The following is a 20,738-nucleotide window of genomic DNA, read 5'->3' as shown; positions in this document are numbered from 1 at the left end:
GCTCCTTCTGCTCCTGACTCTAGCCCTTTTTATGACTTTCATAGTCATCAGTCTATCTCATTATGTGAACGGTATGTACCGCAGCTTTTCAATATACCCATGAATGTGGGTTTGCGGTGGCAGCCCGTCTGGACTGCGTCTCCTGTCCCATTCAAGTATGGCCCTGGGGATATTTTCTATCCCTTTGCCCCCTATGATGTGGGATTTGTTTTCAATATAAATTATGGGATAAGGCTGTTCTCTTAGGGGCGCAGGATCCCGGCCGACCAGGGGCGATTTCTCGCATCTGGTTGTTTACAGTGGCGGCTTACATATTTCAACTCTTCTCATATTTCTTTCTTCCCCGTATTATCTATCCTTGTAAAGGGGAGTCAGATCCGGACTCTGAGTCGTATCCGTGGTCGGTCTACTCGTTACCCGCCAATTTGGAGTCGCGATTCTCTGTCTCGGCAGCGGTTTTCACATCTGTGCTTACTCTTTCTCGTTGATTGGGCCCACTTCCCGCTGATCAAGTGGTCTACCTACCGTTAATCTTTTTTCCACGGAGGCTGTCCATACAAAGAAGGCTACTTTGGATGGTACAGGATTGCCCCAGAGACAAATTTGGTGGCAGGTTCCTTACCCACCGGAAGAAAGAACGGACTGAGATCTCTCGCGTCCCAAATCCAACGGCGGCTGTCCTCCACTGCAGCTGGTTTGGGATGCGTGTCCAAGCGGGCTAAGAATGTTGAGTCGGCCTCTGTTCTTCCAGCAGTGCTTTCCAATGGGAGCTTTAGCTCTTTCTTTCAATTCATCCTCTTGTGCCGTGAGTCAAGCGAGTCGGGAAGGCATGCTCAACTACGGGGTCGGGCAGCAGCAGAAAGTCGGTCTTCTCTGAAGGAACAAAGGGAGGTAGAAGAAAGCAGGGCAGTCAATCCCGATGAATGTTTTCTATTGCCAGACGGATTGGACTTTAAAGAAATAAGTTCCAAAGCGGGAAGAGGCGCAAGGTACGCTTACTTTTCTACTTAATATGCCCATGTGTGCCCGGAGAGCTTTTGCTTTTGGCTTCTTTTTAGTGGCAAGTCGCAGCTTTCGAAATGGTTCTTTCCCTTTCTACTATTCCCGTTACTATATATATATATATATATAGGGCCGGCCGGCTGCTTATTCAACCAAGGCCAGCTTCTTACTCAAGACAAGATGAAGAAGTGACTGATAGGTGCACACTATGGCTGCAAGCCAATCACTCTTCTGAAAATGCGCTTTACACGGCAGGGGTTAGGAGCGTGAGTTCTCTTCAATTGGGCTCTTCTTCTTTGCAACCAAGGGCCTACCAACAGATTTGACCTAAGCTATCTCTATTCGATCGATCAGTCTATCAAAGCTGCAGTCTGACTACTGGCTCTTTCTATTAAAACAAGGAGAAAGGTGTAAAGGGGTGGGTATCAGGTGAATGTAGGAACTCTGCTCCCTAGAATTCATGCAGAATTCTAGTTAATTACGTTTAACGTGTGCACTGTTCACACTATAAACAACCCCCGATTAAGCTGGCAGGTTTTCATAACATATGTGTATAAGGATTGAAGGAAAGATGTCCCATAAGGTCATGGACCAAGTGCCAAGTCTATGAGTGACACAGGTCCTGACTATGTATCATCAACCTCGAGCCAAAGGGCTCGGAACCTCGACCTCATATGAAGTCGGTAATCAAGTTTAACATTTTTGATTGGTAGTAGGGTTCACAAGGAGAATATAGCAACTTGCAGAAGTCGAATCCGACACCGAAAAGGTTGTCGGCTGCTCTGTGGAAAACCTCGCCCTTCACACTTAGCTTGGTGAGCAACAGAGCGGAGTCGAATTTCATTTCCGATCAGATGATAGATTAAACTCTTCTCTTTTCCGACACCAGAAGGGTCCTCAGAGAATGTATAAAAGCAGGGCAAACTCAAATCCGACGTTAAGAATAGAATCAAAATCCTCAACGGTCGGCAAAATGACTAAGTCCCGGGTTACACCTCCGGTTCGGGTTTTGAATTGTCATCAAGTTATACATCGGAATCAATATCCAAGGCTTTGGGACGACGAGAGAATGAATGAGGATCATTCACTCCCAAGTTATAGGGGACCCGGCAGCCTCGGCCAGCTTCATAACCCGGCCGGAACAAATAGAGTCGGATCTGAATTCGAAGGCCTTACGAGAAAATCAGATTCAACCTCTCCACTCCTAGTCAGCGGAGGAATCAGGGAGAATGTCGAAACGGGCATGAAACTCAATCGGTCCCAAAAGAACGTGACGGATACTATAGTGTCGGACATTTAGTTTAAGATTTTTAGATGTTACTAAGAATCGTGTATAACATGTTGCAACTTTCGGATCTCAAGTCCGACGCCAAAAAGGGCGTCGGCAAGTCGTTATCAGATGCCTGCTGCATAGTAGTTCTGGGACTTAGTGTGCCGACTGTCTCCCCGAGTCGGGTTTCCAGTTTCGGCTTTACAGAGACTCACAATCTCAAACTAAAGGTCTGAGACGACAGATGGGCTTCAGAGAAGGGTCAAACAATCCTTAGAACAAAGTTCCGACCCCCGGGTGAATTACAATAGAAAATCCGACCTCCTCGCCCAAGAGCCCGACTTGAGCGGCATTCAATTCAGTCTCCAGGGTCAAGTTGAATCTTAGCTGACGAGGAAATTCTCGTCCACATGAACGGGACGGATGTCAGAATCCAAATTCTGGAAGTTAAGTCCTTGATGTGTTAACGGAACAGCCATAGATTCTCCAAGTCGGGTTTTAGATTCAAGTTGTATTAACCATAACAATTTAATGTTTTGATCATCCTCAAACTCTGTTCTTCAAAGGAGTGCGAGAATACGATCAAGGGTTTTTTGGTTTCCCTTTAGAGCATAAACCAACGTCTCGCCCTGACGGGTTTCTTTGTAACCGCAGAGCGCTTGCGTTTGCTTTAACAAAGAAGAAAGTCGGCCAGGAACGTCCCGTAAAGTCATGGGGCTGCCATGACCCAGGGAATTATCCCGCTGGTCTCTGTCAGCCTCGGTAATCACCTGCAAGTGTCGGCAGTCTCTTCTTCCTTTACTCAGATCTTGGCGATCGCCTAACGGGCTCTGGCTGTCTTCTTAGAGGGTAGACTCTTCTCCTCTTTCTCTCTTTTTTCGTGTATCCGTCTATATCCTGCGGCCAAAGCCCTGATCTATTTATAGGCATAGCCGATAAACCACTGCCGTCGCATGAAGTAATCCGACGGCAGGATCACGAATCCGACTCAGGAAAGGATGAAGTAAAATCCCGCTAGGGCTCTCCACTTATCGTGGAGGAAAGAATACCCTATGTGATTTGGGAATCCCGGACTGTATTTATCTCTTCATTAGAGAGAGCTTATCTCAAATAGGAAGGTTCAGGCTAACTACCGCCCTTGCGGTAAAACTAATCTCGACCCGACTCAATTAACCCGGGTCGGTAATTGGCCTTAGTCACTTGTTTCACTCCGGATTAGGTTCGGCCAATCAAGGACGGAGGAATCAGACACTGCAGCAGCATGAAATGCAATGCCGACCTCAAAGGATTCGGTGGTAGGGCTTATAAAAGGGTCCGCCGACAACATACGGCGGTTTAAGCTATATCACCGACTACAAAAGAATATTGGCCATAAGGCCTTGATAGAAAGTCATATGATGCCGACTTCTCGTTCAAGGTTATGGAAGCCGTCTTCGAATAAAAATCCGACGTCGGTTTCCAAATCCGACAGTGGTTCGTAGAGAAAGTCCGCCTGCTAGTATGGCGGTGCAAGTAATTCTCGCCGGCCTAAAATAAACGGCGGTAGTGGGATAAGCAGAAGGACTAAAATGCCCCTCCCGCTTTCCAGGTACCTCAGTGTTGACAAGGTACGCTAAATGTTACCTTACACGGATTGATCACGGTAAAAGAAGTGAGACGTGCCCTGCACTGATAAATTAAAACTTACTATCTATATAGATAACTTCCTTACGCTAGCTCCGTTCTAACTTCGATGAGCTGCTTTTGTTCCTGCGTTAGCCCGGAGGAGATACTGGCAAAAGGCACATCCCTTGCTCGTCATTCTATCTCAGTATCTCTGCAGGGGATGATGAGTCATCCGCATACCGGTAGCAGTCAAGACATCAGCCTTCCGGGCCCTCGGAGTCCGTCACGTCAGTCGTCTGACTCTCCTCCCTCCCATTCGCTTCTGGTCCAGCAGAAGATGGCACCATTGCTTCCTGAAAGGAGAGCGATGCTGTCGGCTGGGATGACATAATAGGGAGCGGCATCTCCAATACAGCACCAAGTGTCCGCCCTTAAAACCTCGTGAAAAAGTGTCTTCCGCTTCCTCATTTCGGATTTAGTTTGAAGCCGTAGAGACCCTTTTTCTTACGCCGCTACCCCTTATAGAGTAGAATCAATCCACTTTCAATTGGCGTGCACAACTGAAAGAAGGATTGCCTGGTTCAACCATTCATCATCTCTAAACTCCTCAGGCAAATGACAGCCGGAAAGGAGCGAGCAGCCGAGCTGCGGAACATGGTTCCTAAGAAGATTAGAATGGAAGAAAACCGCGCAGAGGTGATTTCGAAGACTCATCTTACGCTATTTCAAAAAAGAACAAGAATTCCAAGGATTTCACTAGATTTCACCAGAAAAAGTTTGTTTGCAATTCCAAACCAAAAAAAAAAAAAACAATCGGTACCATTATACTCCTTCTCACAATCCCTCCTCAAAAGGAACTCCGACCCCTTCTAGAACAGCTATTTTGAACACTCTTCATCAGATTCGAACCAATATCAAAACGACTTTCCATTTTGTAGATCGTGACGTAAATTATCACCTCGTGGTCGACGTTTCAAATGTTTTCACACTTCTAAGTGTGAATGAAACTTTCTCAGAATCTCGGCCCTTTCTATATATAGGGAATCATAAACTTCCTCCTCCCACATAAGTATCTCAACCGACATTGTACAGCCAGTCGCTTAAAAAAAGCGGATCTCAAGAAAACAACACCCCATACTGGGAAACCGATTCTGATAATGCTAAACTAAGAACAATAGCAGCCAGAGAACGCTTTGACTTTAGCTGCATTGTTTAATTTGAGCGGATCAAAAGAAGGTTCCTCTGTTGAAAACAAATCCTTCGCTACTTTTTTAAGTGGTTCACCGCAATCACAGGGGCTACTCACTTGATGAGTGCTACATATGTGATCAACAAAGGTATCTTTGACCACTCTCGAAACCAATTCGTGATCGGGAGAACAAAGAACCGCCGGTCTCTCCAGCAAGAGGTCAGGAGCCAAACCCCACCATGCAGAAAAGCCAATAATGAGACAAATAGCTAATACGAACCGAAGATCTCTACAATAGGAGTATACAATCGCATCTCCCAAAGTCAACTCCTTGATTCGAGAAGTCTTTCGTTGGATATCTGCGAGTCCCGGTTTTCTATCCGGCGACCGCAGCTAGGGAGTTCTTCTTCTTCCTTCATCTATTTTGAAAGGAAGTTGACAACAATTAGCAGTACAAGCCAGCCATGGACCAACTGCATACACAAATCTTCTTACTCCTCCGCTACCCTCTAGTCTCACCCATAAAGGGGGGCGATTACTTCGGTTAGATGAGTTCCTATTATTCATTCTTACTTGAGGCACCCTTGAGGTCAATTTGGAGAATAGAGGAAACATTGTGAAAGTGCAATTGGTTGTAGAGAAATTCCAATGTTAACTAACGCCTCACGGAGAAGGCTAAGGTACCCCGTTTAACTCCTAACAGTTAGAGGGCACCACCCCCTCCTGGTCTGACTTGAATCAGACCATCTTGATCAAGGGAGATAACCCCTCCTGTGAAGTCAAACGCCGTTCCCCCCGGCAAAATACAAGTCAGCTGCCCAACTCAACCTAATTGCACGAATAGTTCCAGAAAGCTTTCAGCCCCCACTTCGCCTCCTCTTTTGAAATAGCAATGAAACCCTCCGTGCTATAGCGCGCATACCGCTATTTTGGGAATTTCGCCTCGAGGGAGCGGTCCAGCTCATCAAGATAGAAATTGATCAAAAGAGAAGCTAGGAAAGAGGCGTCCGGCAGACCGATGCCTTTCGTCGACCAATCTGTTCCATCTTTGTCTAGTATCGGCAGACTCAACAATGAGTGATAAAGCTTTAAAATATATTCATCTTGGACACCCATTTTTAGTTTTTTAAGGATTTTATCATGAGAAATTTTAGCCCTAGACAGAGAAAGGTCAAATCGAAGGAGCACCTCCACTCTTCCCCAGCCCACTATGGCCATTACATAATCCTCAATATTTCTGTCTTCCCTCGAAGGAATTCTTCATTCTTGTAGAAGAAGGGAGGATTCTATTCTGCAGTAGACTTTGAAGAGCTACTAAGACAAGTTCGTCCTCAGGATGAATATAAAGAGCCAAGGAATGACTGGGTAGTCCCTGCAAATTCACAATGTATGAGAATCTCTCTTGAATCGGATCCCCTCTCTCTCAAAGGAAAATATACGTGATGGGGATAGCGCATAAGTACCATTCAATACGGACTGTTGAATAGCTTTCACTTCCTCTTCCTCCAAATGCTGAATAGCCCTCAATCCGTTCTCCCTCAACTCCATAGAAAATCTTTCCCTAAAATAAGCGAATGCCTCTCCAATCTCTTTCGCAACAAAAAGACGATCGTGCAGTTCCATGATGCTTAAGTCACATGTTTTTGCCCTTATTCTGGGCTTCGCCACATCGAGGCTTGGGGAGTCAAACCCCAATTCTTCCACGACCCCTACAAATCGCGAGCAAGAAAGAGACTGCTCACTTACTAGATTTTTATCTCATCGTCCGAAACTGTGGGGCATTTAGGCCGCCCTCTAGCCTAGAAAATCCTCCCTTACTTACTATCTTTCTTGTCAGAAATAGCGGGGCGGGAAAGCAAGAGGCAAGTGAACGGATTGACTAAGCCAATCATGAATGACCACCTAAGGAAGCGGCTAGGCTAAGGCTAAGAAGAGCAAGCAAGGGTGGTCTACGATCAGCCGGCATCTCGTATGCACGAGAAGGCAGACTTGCTTGGTAGCAGGCTTTCGAGCGAAGAGACCAGAAAAGATTAGTAACAAGAGAAGATTGGTAACCTCTTTCCTCTTGTACCGGTCTTAAAGTCCCTACTATTAGTGGGGCTAATCAGAGAGCCGCTTACTTGCTTGTGTGCCAGTTCATGTTCGTATAATGACAAAGCCAGGAAAGAAGAGCTAACCGTTCAACTCCTACTCCTATTTCTTTCTTTCTCGATGCTTTTCAAGGAAAAAAGATAGCACTTAGGAGAGCTATTAAGGGCTTTCTTTCCTACTCAGCTTGGGTCGTAAGTTAGCCGGCCATACCGCTTACATGCTATTGGTTTCGGTACCTACCAACTCCAATTCGGTCAGTGTTCAGTTAGTGCTCACCCGACCATTCTTCTCTCGTACTCTCCCCAACAATCTGTATTTCGCAACCTATTTTTAGCTCGTCATCAATCAGTTCACTAACTCTTGCTTCGTGGTTCAACTCCTTGCAAGGGGACCAGACTCTAAAGCCATTTTGGTCGGCCTTATTTGCAATTAAAAAAAAAGAAAAATAAATGGAAAATAAAGAGAAGAAGCCGAAGGCTCTTGCTGCGCCAGACCTAGAGTTGGTGTCTAGGGTCGTTAAGGACACCTTTGTAGACCGCGTTTGACCGTCATCTTAGTAGTCCATGTGACTGGGGAGAGCCCCTTTATAGGGCGGCTAAGGACCTATTCCAGGGGCAGCCTGCCTTCGAACCGCGCGGGGTAAAAAAAAAAAAGAGGGAGGGTAAAGGCCTTGTTAGTCTTCGCAGCTTGCATGGTGCTCAGTATAGCACTTGTGGAATCCGTTTCCAAAAAAGGCATTCTTCTTCAAAACTAGTTCAGTTTTAGTTTGGTCCTAGTCTCAGAGCGTAGATAAGTTATCTATGCAAAATCCCAAGTATTTCTTGGCCTAAACGGTCAGTGACTTAACTTAACTTGTCTTTTGTTAATCAATATCCTATAGGGAGAGAAGACAAGAAATCAAAACTAAGTCCCGTGGAGTTGATTACCCCGCGGGCGGAACTAGAAAAAGAAACAATTAGTTATGATGCTTCCTATCCTTGCGAAAAAGTGTGTGCACGTATTAACTAGCAGAAATAACACTGAACTGAACCAGAATATAACAAGCACCTCGAGAGCGGGAACACACATGGTACCAGCGAGGGGAATGATGCCGAGCAACAGTAGTTGTAGTAATATTACGGTTACGGTAAATCCAACAGTGCAAGTCGAAAGAAGTAACACATGGGCAGGAAAAACATTATTTGATAAACAGATGGGGCGTCACAAGCATCTAATGAAAACCCCTTTAACAAGGGGAAAGGGCGTCAAGGCCACGAAGATTGTGAAAGAAAGAACCGGCCTTTTAGTTGAAAAAAACTAGAGCAAACCCAAGCAAAAGCGAGATGGCAACGGCTAAAATCACCCGAGAGAGAGGAGTAGGAAATATTCTAAAAGAAGGCAGGCACGGTAAGGCCGCTTCTCAGGAGACAAGAGAGAAGCATTAGGATAGAGCAGGGGAATCCGGTAGTCTCCGGGCAAGAGCAGTCCATAGTAGAAGCTCTGCAAATTATTTGACCGGCGCTATGTATTGGATGTATTTTGTGGTGGGACTATGTACCAGAAGCGTCACAGACACAAGTGCTAAATGAGTTACAACGGTGGGAACAGGGAATTAGCAGTACCTGTGGGGGACAGGTAACGAGTGTAGGAGAAGAAATAGGCACAAGAGTAGCCGAAAGCAGTAAGTCATTTAGTGAAATTTCATCTGAAATGCCGCAGGAAAGAAACCCGAGGAGCATAGCAATGTGGGTGGCAGGGCTAACAAACGCATTCGCTATCTCCATAGCGGCCGCCAACATGGTAAGGGTAGGAGGAGCGATGGACCTCTGTTTCTGGAAAAGAGTGTACTACGCGAGAACAGCCCCTCCCGCTTTCCAAATTTATCGCCACATTAGACGGCTTGGATAACAGACCCGCCCAATCGGGCGGTCAGACTTTTGCCACGCACTGGCGTGGCCTATTTCTTACGTGTCTATTCCTCTCGCTTGATCCTTTCGTTCCCATAATAGAGTCTTCCATCCGGCCTCCTCTTCCTGACTTAGAAAAGGGATGTCAAAAACTTAAAAAAAAAAATAGAATTATAAAAATGAAAAAAGGATTTTCTTTTTTCATTTTTCAAGAAAGATCAAAAAATAGTTATTTATTGTTATTTGTTGATCTGATGGTCTTAGAAGGAGTACTAAGACAAAAAGGTATTGCTACCCCAAGTATAGTAAATCCTTCCCAATCCTTGGGGTGTTCAATCCCAAGAAAGGAACCGGTTAGGAACCCAAATAAGAAAGGTAAGTCACTAAGGTGACCTGGTTCTTGGTCACAAGATAGGTAACAACTAACCAAAGAACCCCTTCAATTTACTTAAAATCGTAAACTTTCAATAGAAGGTCAAAACGAATCCTGGTGGGGTTTTAGACTAAACACCAACCTTTTCGATTTACTTCAAGTAAATTGAAGTACTTTCAAAAAAGATAATCCGATTTAGGATATACGCTAGAAAAGGGTGATAAACACCGAAATACAGCTTGTCTGGATGTCTAAATCAGACTATACCTGCCATACAAGCTACCATAAAGAGTCAACCTTATGATAGAAAGTAAAATAAGAGATAACATAAGTATAATGTCTCAATAACCTTTAATAATAAAGGTGATTGAAGCAAATACACGCAACTTAGAGAGAGATAATTGATAGCCCACTTGGGGCACCAAGTCTCAAACACTAAGATTACATATATCTACTACCACTAGTTAACTAGAGACTGATCCTAACCTTTAACTCTATTTCTAGAGCCAAGAAAATAGAATACAATCAATAGTCAACCAGTTACCTATGGTGACATTGACTTTCAATCTCCCCCTCAATTCCTTCTTGGTCAACTCCCTCCAGAAATTGGAGTTAAATGATCTACTCCACACGATGGCAGCCTAAAAGCCTACCCGGTTTCGGCCGGGATAGGGGCAAGAATTTTAAAATCCATCATAAAAGGTGGGTTATGTAAACACACTTAAGTACAACCTTAGAAAGAGCTAGCCCTTCACAATGCACTTACGTGCACTACAAAGAGACTTTAAATCAGTCCTCGACTCAAAAGGTCATTCCTTTAAGACACAACTTTCATCATGCCTAAAGGCAAGCCAACGGAAAACCAAGTTCACTGTTCATCCTCCTGGTGAAAAGAGGAGTATCCAGGAATCCAAGAAGAGAGGGACACAAAATGTGCAACATTTTAATAAAACCATGTTGTACACTGTGCAGCAGGTAGTTTATAACACATGGACTATTTGGTGAGACCATCAGTGGCCATGAGATCACAAAATGATCTCAAGAGCCTGGGAGCATTCTAAAGCTCCCTGCCACTTGATCGGTCGAAACCGACCTTCAGTCACCTTGTTATTTTTCTATTTTTTATTTTTTTGACCAAGAGCCGTGTATTACACTTTTCCTGTCTCACAGTCGGTAATTAGAACTTGTGTTTTACACATGTTTTATTACCTATTCTGTGTCCCTTAGTAGTTTTCGGGTCACTCTTGTTTCACCAAGGAGTGATTCGGGACACTGGCACAGAGGGTTGTTGATTCGGCTTCGGGTATAATAATATATATTGCCAAAAGTTTTAGACAAAAGGATGTATGTATGTCCTTAGTCTGTGAATCACTACCTCTGGAACAACTTTTCCAGTGGTGTTAGTGGGGTAAATCATGTCTGATACGCACTTTGATGGTTTTGTAAAGTAGCCTTTCCCCTATATTGGCTGAAACCATACGGCTCCATCAAGGCGAGAGGATGTGACCAACCTACGCATCATTTAGAGGGTTTAGTCTGATTATTATGGGAGGTTGAGAGTGGCGTGTTAATCGCTATAGGTGACTATACCAGTCAAGGATTGTCATGACCGGTGTAAACTGGTCTGGTTCTGTCATGAGTCCAGAATATGGATTTCATGATCGGACCTAATCCTTTGATTGGGTGGTTTGCAGTGTGTGTTGTGTAATGTTAATTTGAAGCTATGGTGACCGAAAGGTCCCTAGATTACTGCTCTTTAAGATTATGCAATGCTACTTCAGTTGTCAGCTTATCTTAAAGTTGGCGATTGAGGTTTTCGCGCTTCTCTCTTCTATCTACCCTACCATCCAGTAATTCTGGTGTGGTATTAGGTAAGACAGGAGTGCTCTGGTTTGAACATCCAAGAGCCCAAAAGGCGTTTTCTCAGATCAGAGTACCTATCAAGGGTAATTCTCTAGTAGACCAATCATAGACTGGAGATAGAGGGCAGATTAGTCTGACCTAAATCTTGGTCTGTTTTGGCCTTGATTATCAGAAGGTTTGTGATTTGGTATTATTGGAGAGCTCTTAGATGGTTGTCACCTATCTTATGTATAAGGACTGGGTCATCTTATGATGACTCTATAATCCTTGGTTGAAAGTTGAATACATAGTCTCTGGTTCCCCCCTGGGGCCTGAACAGCCCTGGGATCGGGAGGAGTACCATTTACCTGGAGGGGCAGCAATGTCTCTCTGGGTGAATGCCTCACATAGGTCAGTCAGATATTTTTTATTTTCTTTTTTCATTTTTATAGTACTTTCGATCCCATAAGAGGAACTCCTAAGCTTTGGCATACAATGGTTAATTGGAAGAAAGCGATTCTGCTCAACTCTGATGTTGGTGGTTTAAGCCGGATTCCTAGCTACAGCTAGACGGATGTCATTCTCCCTTCTGGTTAAGTCCCGGTGCGGCGTCACCGACTGTGACCGGCATAAGAAAGAACGCATTTCACATCAAACGAAAGATTAATGCAGCTCCTTAAGCCCACCGAATTCTCCTTGTGCTTCATGACAGGTTTGTCTTACCTTCCTCACATGATTCGCCTACCTTCGCCTGTGACTCTGCTTGCTTCGCCGATTATGGGGATTGGAGATTAGCTGGTTCAACTTGTTATAATGCCGGTACTGATGTTCCAATGTGTGCTTCAACCGGGGCCCCCAGAGGGGTAATTAATCAGAAAGATGAAAATGGCTTTTCATTCGACTTCCACACAGGAATGCGAGCCAGCTGGCGAAGAAGTCAGACCAAGCCCCGAAAGACATAAGCTCAGGCATTCTATTCTAATCTCTGCTGGTTCAGTTCCTCATTATCCCATTGGTTGGGTCGGTCCTAAACATGTTCAGATAGACCGACCCGTCCTACTATACTAAGTAAGGGAACATCCGGCACATCAAGCTAAGATGACTCTGAAGGAGGTTGTTCTCGGAACTTCATTATTTGAGTGAAAGGGTAGGGGAAAGAGGATTTTCTAGTTCGAAAGGGGGAACCAGTCTTTCTTTATCCCAGTGTCGGTGGAAGAGAACAATTGCTTGTTTGAAGTTCAGCCTTAGCCTTAAAGAGAGAATTCCGCATTTATCGGTAAGCTTTCCTTTTGCCTTTGAATGGATTTTCCGTATTGCAAAAAGAAGTAAGGTCGAGCAGCACTAGTTCCGACCGAGAAGCAGATCCCAGCTTAGTATCAGCATAGGTAGCGGCACCAGTACCTGTTATGGAGGAGGCAGTCCAGCCAGGCCGAGAACGAAGCAGGTCAGAAAAGAAGATCTTCTTTCCGGAGCCCGCCAAGCCAGTCCAGTAAGCAAGCACAAGTAGCAGTTCTATCAGGAAAGGGAGGCGCTTCAAAGAAGCTATATCTCTATTCTCGACAGCCTCTGGCGCCTCGCTTATGCACGTAACAATCCGCAGAAATGTCAAATAGACTTCGCCCCGATGCCAATTCGAAGAAGAGTTGCAAGGAACCTTATCAGATTGGGGACTCGGCACCTTGGTCATTGTCCTATAGTATAGAGAGAGAAAAAAAAAAAAAGGCCCATCTTTTCCATTGCTCTGTACTTTGGATCTGGAAGAATGGATGGGCAAATCAATGGCTGACCTTGGCCGGCATAGTGTCCCTCATGAAATCCAAACTTTCGGCCATGGTAATCTATAGAGCCTCGATCCTGTCTATTCCAAAGACTTTGGCTGAGCAGAATGATCAGAAAGTTTTTTTGGGCCATTTTCGCTAATCGGGAAAAAGAAAGTGACAAAAAGCCATTCGAAACATGGGCAAACAAACAAAGCACTATCTGCCAAGCTGTTATGGAGATTGAAACCAGAGGAGAGCGTTGGAGAGAAATACTGATTTGGATGCCAAAAAAAAAAGCTCTGGCATTGAAAGCAGAACCAACCTTTTCGGGATCTCCTGTCTGGAATAATATACTTCAATAGGACTTATTACGGAGTCCACAACGTGGATACCAGGGAACAGTAGAAGCATTGAACGGTTTTTGACCCAGCCAGCAGTACCAGATTGTTGACTGGTGGCATTGCACTACTCTCACTCTTCGTTGACAACTCAGCGAATGAGCCTATGTACGTACGTACGCTGTACGCTCGCTAGGAAAAATAGATAGGTCAAGGACAGGATAAGGGTGACGAGAGCGTAGAACGAGACCCCCAACCAATGACACTCTTTCCTATCCCTATCCCGGTCACGGGGCTTGTTGCGCAATTGCTTCTTCTTCCTCTAGACCCCTGGGGGATTTCTCTTTCTTCCTTGCCACTCTTAGCAAGCTGCTTTAACGCGAGTCTTTCCTTAAGATGAAGAAGTGGATAAGACGAGATGTGCACTGTTCGCAGTCTTCTCTCGCCCGTCACTGGAGAAGCAGATCCACAACCAGAACCAGAAGCAGGGATCCGGGAAGACAACCCAAGCGTCAGAAGCAAGACTTAATTTTTGCTTTCCTTGATCAACTGGCCGTCAATCCTTTCTTCGACCTCAAGAGATTGAACAAAGAAGCCCCATTGATTGGATATGGTTCCATCTCCCAGTGGTGAGCAAAGAACAGCCCCCCGGTCCGGTGGTCTAGCCTTGTCAAAATGGCTGCAACATCATGACTTTCGGGATGATGCTGACGCTACAAGTACAAGTCCGCCTTCGAGGTGCGTGCCTTTCAAGCCCTTCTTTCCATAGTGCTTCTTCCCATTGAGCTTTCTCTAGCCTCACCGGAATGTGGTTGTGTACAGCAATCGAGAACCAGTGGAATCAGTGATAAAATGCACTAGTCAAAACCCTTCTTCAACCTTTGGTCCTCAAGGTGGGGAAGAGGACCGAACGGAACCTTAGTGGCTGGGAAAGAGAGATCCCGCGGAGAAGAAAAATGGGATTATCTTCCGATTCTGAAAAAGGCAAAAATAGGGGCAAAGTCAACCTAACCGCTTACCTTTTCGTAAGCCGCGCACTTTAGGCCAGGCCCCTTACTATAACCAACCTCACTGATCCCACTCAATCTTTTACACCGATGTTTCGTACTCTCTCGACCAGGTCATCATAAGAAAATACTGCAAAATCTTTCCGAAATGAGAGAAGGAGGGAAGGCGCGCTAGCGCGCTACAACTAACAGCCTGCTGAAAAACGCAAGATTAGCGCTAAGAAGCAACCCTTGTTTAAGTACTAGGGTCCCAGCCCAACGTTGTTGTACTTGACTTGACTCTCCCCCGCTTGCTGCTCGCCTCAGCCAGACGTGGCTTATGTAGTGGTCGGCATTCAATCGTGCTCCGACTGATGGGCCCCCCACTGGAGAAAGGTTGAGGGGTCACCTTTGGAAACTGTCGTGACGCTTTGGTGACGAAGGTCACCGGGGTTCAATTGGATGGATTCCGTGGTCGTCTCTGACTCCCGGAAACTCAATCAATATCAAGAACATGTCGTGACCATGACGGTTAGGCTTGGTTGAGTTTGTAAGAAAAGCATAGTAGGTTGAGGGGCTTCATTGATTAGTAAACCTATGGTGCTGGTAAGGTCGGGACCGTGGTCGTCCGTCTCCGGTTTGCCGGCCGATAAGATCACTGAGATTGACCAGCCAGCTGGGTTGGTTTGGCTATTCCTTTCTATTGAAAAGGAGTCAGCTGTCTGCGCGAGTCACCTTCCTTAGGCTCCGAGTCACCTTCTTCTAAGCTCTGCTGGACGACACGGCATTCTCGTTCTATAGGCCGGCCGTACTTGTGATGGTTCCCCAGGATCCAATAAACCCACTTAGGTCTACGTTGCCACGATATTGTTCTATGGAAGCGGGCGGGCTGCTTTTTAGAAGTTCGGCCCGGTTTTTCATTTTTTTACTAAAAAAGGGGGGGAGGGATTGACCTTTCTAACGCATATTCTGTCGTACCGGCATGGCCCCAAAGATTTGTTTTCGATCGGAGCATCAAGCAGCGCAACCCGGTTCTACTTGACTAAGCCCCGTGCTCGTCCAAGGAGGGAGTTTGCTTTACCCAACTCCCCTTTTTGATAACAAGGCAGAAACCTCCGACCCGACATTCATGAGTTTCGAATGAAGAGTGCCCCTCTTTTTTCTTCCCTAAATCTTGGATTTTTAAGTTGGTAAAGACCCACCCCTTGTTTAAGTCAGAATGAGTCCCCGAGACATTGGCTTCCGCCAACAGTGAACTATTAAGGATCGCATCCCGCGCATATTCTACATTATAGCCTGCAACTGATTCCGCTTCCGCTTCTGGGAGATCAGACGGAGCTCGATTAGTTTCTGCTAGACGAGGAATAAGGAACATAACCAATACGGGGAACAAGGGAATACCGGACCATATCTGCTTTTGCGCCATGACAATCTCACTCGAATTACAGGGACCTACACATATTAGTACAGTATACCGGGGTCCCCGGCCAGAACCACACGTGCAAGTTTCCCTGCATGTGGCTCGTCCGTGCTTTTTTCCGAGGCGCTGCCTGTGACTCCGCATGGGAGAAGAGGGCTGAACTGCAAACTTTCGTGTTCAGAGCATTGCATTGTCTAAGGGAGTAGGGTGAGTAAGCAGCGCCTACCAAGCTAAGCTTTCGTCGAAAAGGCCTCACTGCTTCCTTTTCGGCGCCCGCCCTTTATTTAGATGTTGGGGCAAGGCAAGCCTGGCTCCCAGCTCCATCTCGGCCGGCATCCAGCTCTCGAGAGGGTGTGGTCCTTGAGCGAACAACTCATGTGCTGTGTTGCCCCAACCCAAGGGCATTTGGTGAGGAGCTACGGTCCGGTGGTTGACAAGCCACTGATCGGAGGCGACTGGAGTGCTTTCATCAAATGATGCATGTGGGCTGAGCCATTCCCATCCCAAGTGGTGGCCCGATTCGGCCTGGCCTGGTCGGGAAGAGATTCTCAATCTCGAATATGCGCACCGAGAATAGATATCTATGTTAGCTAGCGGGGGCGGGCTTTCCTCTGGTAGTCCCGCTGCGGCCTCTGACAGTCCGTCCCCTCTCATCTTTCTTTGGCTATACTTGTAGCCAGCCATATGAGCTCCACATTCAACCCTTTTTCTATTGTTGACTAAAAAGGCACTCATCAGTCGCCCCCTTTCCTATTCAGCTTTGCTTGCCGCCTATTAAGAGAATAGGTCCCGGTTCAAGCGGCCCGCCTTTCATCATCATCTATACCAGCTGCCACGCACGACCCCAATTGAACGATTTCTGCGCCAACAGAAGCAGAACGCGCCATCACCTACAGCCCTTTCCTCTGCCGGGGACTTCCACGAAATGAAAACGGGCGGCATCGTCGTATGCTCGACATTAGTTGCCCTGGTGTATATCCCGGAGTACTCCTATGGCCGATCTGTCACCCATACATTCAGGGCTTGGCCCCGTCCCGTGTGGAGAATGCCCCCCTTACTTACGGCAGGGCTTAGTCAGTTATTTTCTTTTGTCAGAGTGGATTCGGACCGCCACTTCTCTGAAAGCATGGTTCTTGCCTCCCTCTCTCCTCCCTCCTTTGAGCTCGTCCATTCGTTGGGTGATCCCTTGCTCTCACGTTCGAGTGTTTGCTCGTCGTTTAGGCCGGTGAGTGACATTTCTGCTCATTGCAGTCACCTCCGGGGTTCTTCGCACCTGGGTAGTACCAGGACCCTTGTGCCCCGGACTGCACTGCCCGCCCTATGACCCAAAACTCAAAATGAGCCTTGCGACGAGACGCGGACATTCCTCATGCTGCGGTTCCCTCCGGTCCGTTCCCGGGTTGGGTTAGGGGAAGATCCGAGCGATTGCCTTCGCGGATCCAAACGTGCTCACAAGGCGCACAATAAGAATAAGACCAATAGAGACTTCATAAGGGACCATTTGAGCTGCAGATCGTAATGCTCCTAGAAAGGCATATTTCGAATATAGAGGACGTTCCCAACAATCCACGAGAATATAATACCCAACTATGAACCGTACGAGCACGTCCTCTGTCACCCCCACCGCGCTTACGGCTCTATACCCCAACCCAACTTGCTCTGGCCCCGGGTCCTACCGCATCTCTTCCTCGGTAAGCGGACCCTGGAAGCAGGGGGGGTATCCGCTTGGGACTGATAGAAAGCAGCATATCTATTTTGTCCCTCCTGACCGAACCCGCCTAGAAAATCAAAATAGTTGAAGTCCGGTCGCGTCGGAGACATCTTTATCTGATTATGAGGCTTCGTCGTCCGGCTCCTCATAAATTATGTTAGGATCGGCCGGCTCATCCTCGGAATCCGAAAAGAAAACAGAGACAGAACAGATTTGTTTCAATGACATATCTAATCAGACTGAATAGGATGTCGAAGACACGATCATTCACATCAATTTCAGCAGGCAGGAAGGGCGCGGAAGCTACCGTTTAACGAATGCAATGCAAGCAAGGTAGCTTGCTTACTCTCCGTAACGCGTGCGTTGGCGGCAAGGAAGGAGGCATTGGAAAGACTAGACCATACACATTAATTAGTACAAGAAAGAGGCATTCGGGAAGCGAGACCTCGCTTCTGGCGAAGCTTAACGAAGGCCGACCACTACATAGAGACAACTACCAGTCATGAGCAATAGTGAAGCCGTCAGAGGCGGAAGCAGTCGCTTGACGGACGAAGCCGAGCCGATACGATAGGCGGGCGAAGTGAGCGAGACCAAGACGAGCCAGACGTGGAGTGGCGAAGGGGGCCTACTATACGTATACGTAATTTGTAACCTACTAAGAAAAAAAAAAAAAAAGTGAACTATTGAACAGTGTGATTGATCAGACAAGTACCAAGGGCTTTCGGTAGCCTTCTTTCATTTCCGAATTTGCTTGCGAACAGTCCTTGCATTAGTATGAGTTCGTTGACCGCGTAAGGGCGATCCATCTTGATGACGAATTCCACGATAACGAGAAATAGAAATTAATCGTTCGATGTCTGCTCGTTCTCCCCTCTTCAATTCCCAATGAACAAGATGATCTTGACCTATCATTTGTTCAATTTGGTCGATCTGATACTTAGTTAACTCATTCATCTTGATGTTCCCACTGATACCTAATCGATAACGAAGCTGAATGGCTTTTTTAGGTCCAATTCCATCCATTTTTGTTGAGGCAATTCTGACTTGTTCATCGGGAAGTGATCTAGCTCCTGAGATATATGACATTCTTTATCCTTCTCTTTTCCTGGTCTTCTCGGCTGGAATCTACAATGGTTGTCTCCCTCTACTCCCGAACCAAAGACTATATCACTCGAGCGCCAGCAATTTCTCTTGACTATCAAGATCATAGATCACCCCTACCCTAACTAACTATATGCTTCCAGTACTCTAACATAGAAAGAGCTATTTCTTTGATTCTTCCGTGGATAAGAGTGCCGTTCAAGTGTCCTTCCCAACATTCCGTATAGGCGAGAAGGAGCCCGCCTTTATCCGACTTTCTTTATCTATGATAAGAGAATAGATAGATATTTTCTCTTATTTTTCTCTTGTTTTTTTATTTTAGGCTTTGCCTTGTGTGATCTATTGTTTTCAATGTATTGTTACCTTTTTGTTATTCTCAATCTTCCGGGTCTTGCTCTGACTACTGGGGACCCGCACTGAGAGGGGTTTTGCTTTCACACGGAAAAAGAAGAAGATTGATTGTTGTATTTTTTGGTTTCCTTTGAGTCACTGCACTTCACATTTTTGTGGACTCCTTTCACAACAATAGAAAAGATCAAATGAATGCAAAAAGATGTTCATAAGCACCGGCGTCTGCTCGTCTTGGGCAAGGGTTGTTTAGCCTCTGACGCTTCTGCCACTTTAGATTCATAGGCTTTCCTTCATTTTCTTAAGGTCTGGCTTTTGCCTTGGTTGATGGTGCGGCTTTCATTAACACTTCGGGCTTTTTCAGTACAGCTCCTTTTATCTCAAATTACTCGTAGCACGGCAACATCTTTCATTCTATTAAATACCAATAAAAAACCAAACCAACAACCGGAGGTCTGAGCGGCAACATGGAAGGCCGGGAGAATAGCGTGGACACGCCACGATATCCGTAGTGCGGCAGCACCTAATAAATAGAAAATCAAGTAAGGCAATTGAAAGCTTATGACGCGTACTTTGACTTAACAGCTCAACAATCTCCTCTTCTTCATCAATCAGGCTTGCTTGTCAGTAAAGAAAGAGAGATGGGTTTTCTATTTCCATTCTAGTTGTATTGCATTTCTTGAAACCAAACACTGCAATTATTCAGGTGTATAAAATGGATAAGCCTTATCATCTTCACACCTAATAAGGTCATTTTCTTACTTACCTTTGTCATCCGGTCCTCTTCTCCTTCGGAACTTGGACATCAGCTTTGCAGCCGAATGTCCTCAGATGTGAAATCACGGGCTTTCTGCCTGTCCATGCTTCTTTTGGTCTTATGCCATTCAACAGCAGACACCGATGAATAATATTGACTGCCGTGAGGCCAGTTCCCAGTAAGATTTAGACATGCTCTTTTCTGTCATCATGCCCTTTTAACATCAACTTTGCCATATCAACGATTGTTTTGTTCTTCCGCTCTGCGACTCCATTCAGCTTTGGAGTGTAAGGGGCCTGATTCCATTTTGTTTTTGAAAGTCCTGTCTGACGAACAGAAAAAACCTCCATTGTCAGATCTTTCACATAAAATATAGCAAACCCCTTTCCTTCTCAACCATTTCTTTGAAGAACTAACATAGGGCAACTTTCGAGATTTCAAAAGAAAATAAAGTCAATCAATCTTTTCTTTTTGTAAAGTCATCCGTGAAAGTAATCAAATACCTTGCACCTCAAAGTTCTTCCTCGCTCATAGGTCCGCGTCAGTATGGACCAGCTCCTTCCGGTGTGTTGGCAATCTTGCCTGCTTGGGAAAGGGCTCTGCATGCTGTTTTCCTACAGCGCATGCTTCGCAAACAACACCAAACCAAGGCATAAACGGCAGACCAATTACCATGCGTCTGCTTTTCTGTTCCTGTAGGCTTTGGAAGTTCGGATGACCATACCTATACCTTCCATGCCATACTCGTGTGGTATCAGATACAACTGCGTCAGCTCTCTAAGATCTGAAATGAAATTAGTACTAAGCTCTTCGTGCTTTTTGGCCACGATTCTGAAACCGTTCTTATTATCTCCTTCACGAAACTATTTATTCCAGATCTATCTTGTATCCGTCTTTTGCGAAGATACAGAGAGCAGGTTCTTCCTCCTTTGTACTAGCAGCATATCATTCTTCTTTTTCAGTGTGCCGTCTACCATATTCATCTTAGCAACTCCACACCCTTCAATTTGGTGTGAGCTCTCATCTCAAAGTATAATCAACTCTCTGTCAGTACTAAAG

General features: G+C 45.7%; 1 protein-coding gene across 1 annotated transcript; it reads right to left on the bottom strand.

The window, feature by feature from the left end:
- Positions 1 to 12,845: 12,845 nt before the first annotated feature.
- On the bottom strand, positions 12,846 to 20,029 carry LOC109705220 (NADH-ubiquinone oxidoreductase chain 1-like). The gene is made up of 4 exons (XM_020225959.1): positions 19,871 to 20,029; positions 19,359 to 19,445; positions 17,226 to 17,434; positions 12,846 to 15,814 (listed from the first exon to the last, which is right to left on the bottom strand). The coding sequence occupies exons 1-4, from the start codon at positions 20,027 to 20,029 to the stop codon at positions 15,385 to 15,387; spliced, it is 885 nt and encodes a 294-aa protein (XP_020081548.1). The 3' UTR covers positions 12,846 to 15,384.
- Between the last annotated feature and the right edge of the window lie 709 nt (positions 20,030 to 20,738).

Source organism: Ananas comosus, unplaced genomic scaffold, assembly GCF_001540865.1.
Source record: "Ananas comosus cultivar F153 unplaced genomic scaffold, ASM154086v1, whole genome shotgun sequence".
In the NCBI taxonomy this organism is placed as follows: Eukaryota; Viridiplantae; Streptophyta; class Magnoliopsida; order Poales; family Bromeliaceae; genus Ananas; species Ananas comosus.
The sequence above is the reverse complement of the archived record's forward strand: the minus strand, read 5'-3'. Positions and strand labels throughout refer to the sequence as shown.

Excerpts from the sequence above, each read along its gene's own strand:
- LOC109705220 (XM_020225959.1), bottom strand. The coding sequence starts at position 20,029 with ATGGAGGTTTTTTCTGTTCGTCAGACAGGACTTTCAAAAACAAAATGG. Across the intron at positions 19,446-19,870 it reads ATGATGACAGAAAAGAGCAT|GTGCTGCCGCACTACGGATA; the intron begins GTCTAAATCTTA and ends TCTATTTATTAG. Across the intron at positions 15,815-17,225 it reads TCTATTGGTCTTATTCTTAT|TACTGTACTAATATGTGTAG; the intron begins TGTGCGCCTTGT and ends GGGACCCCGGTA.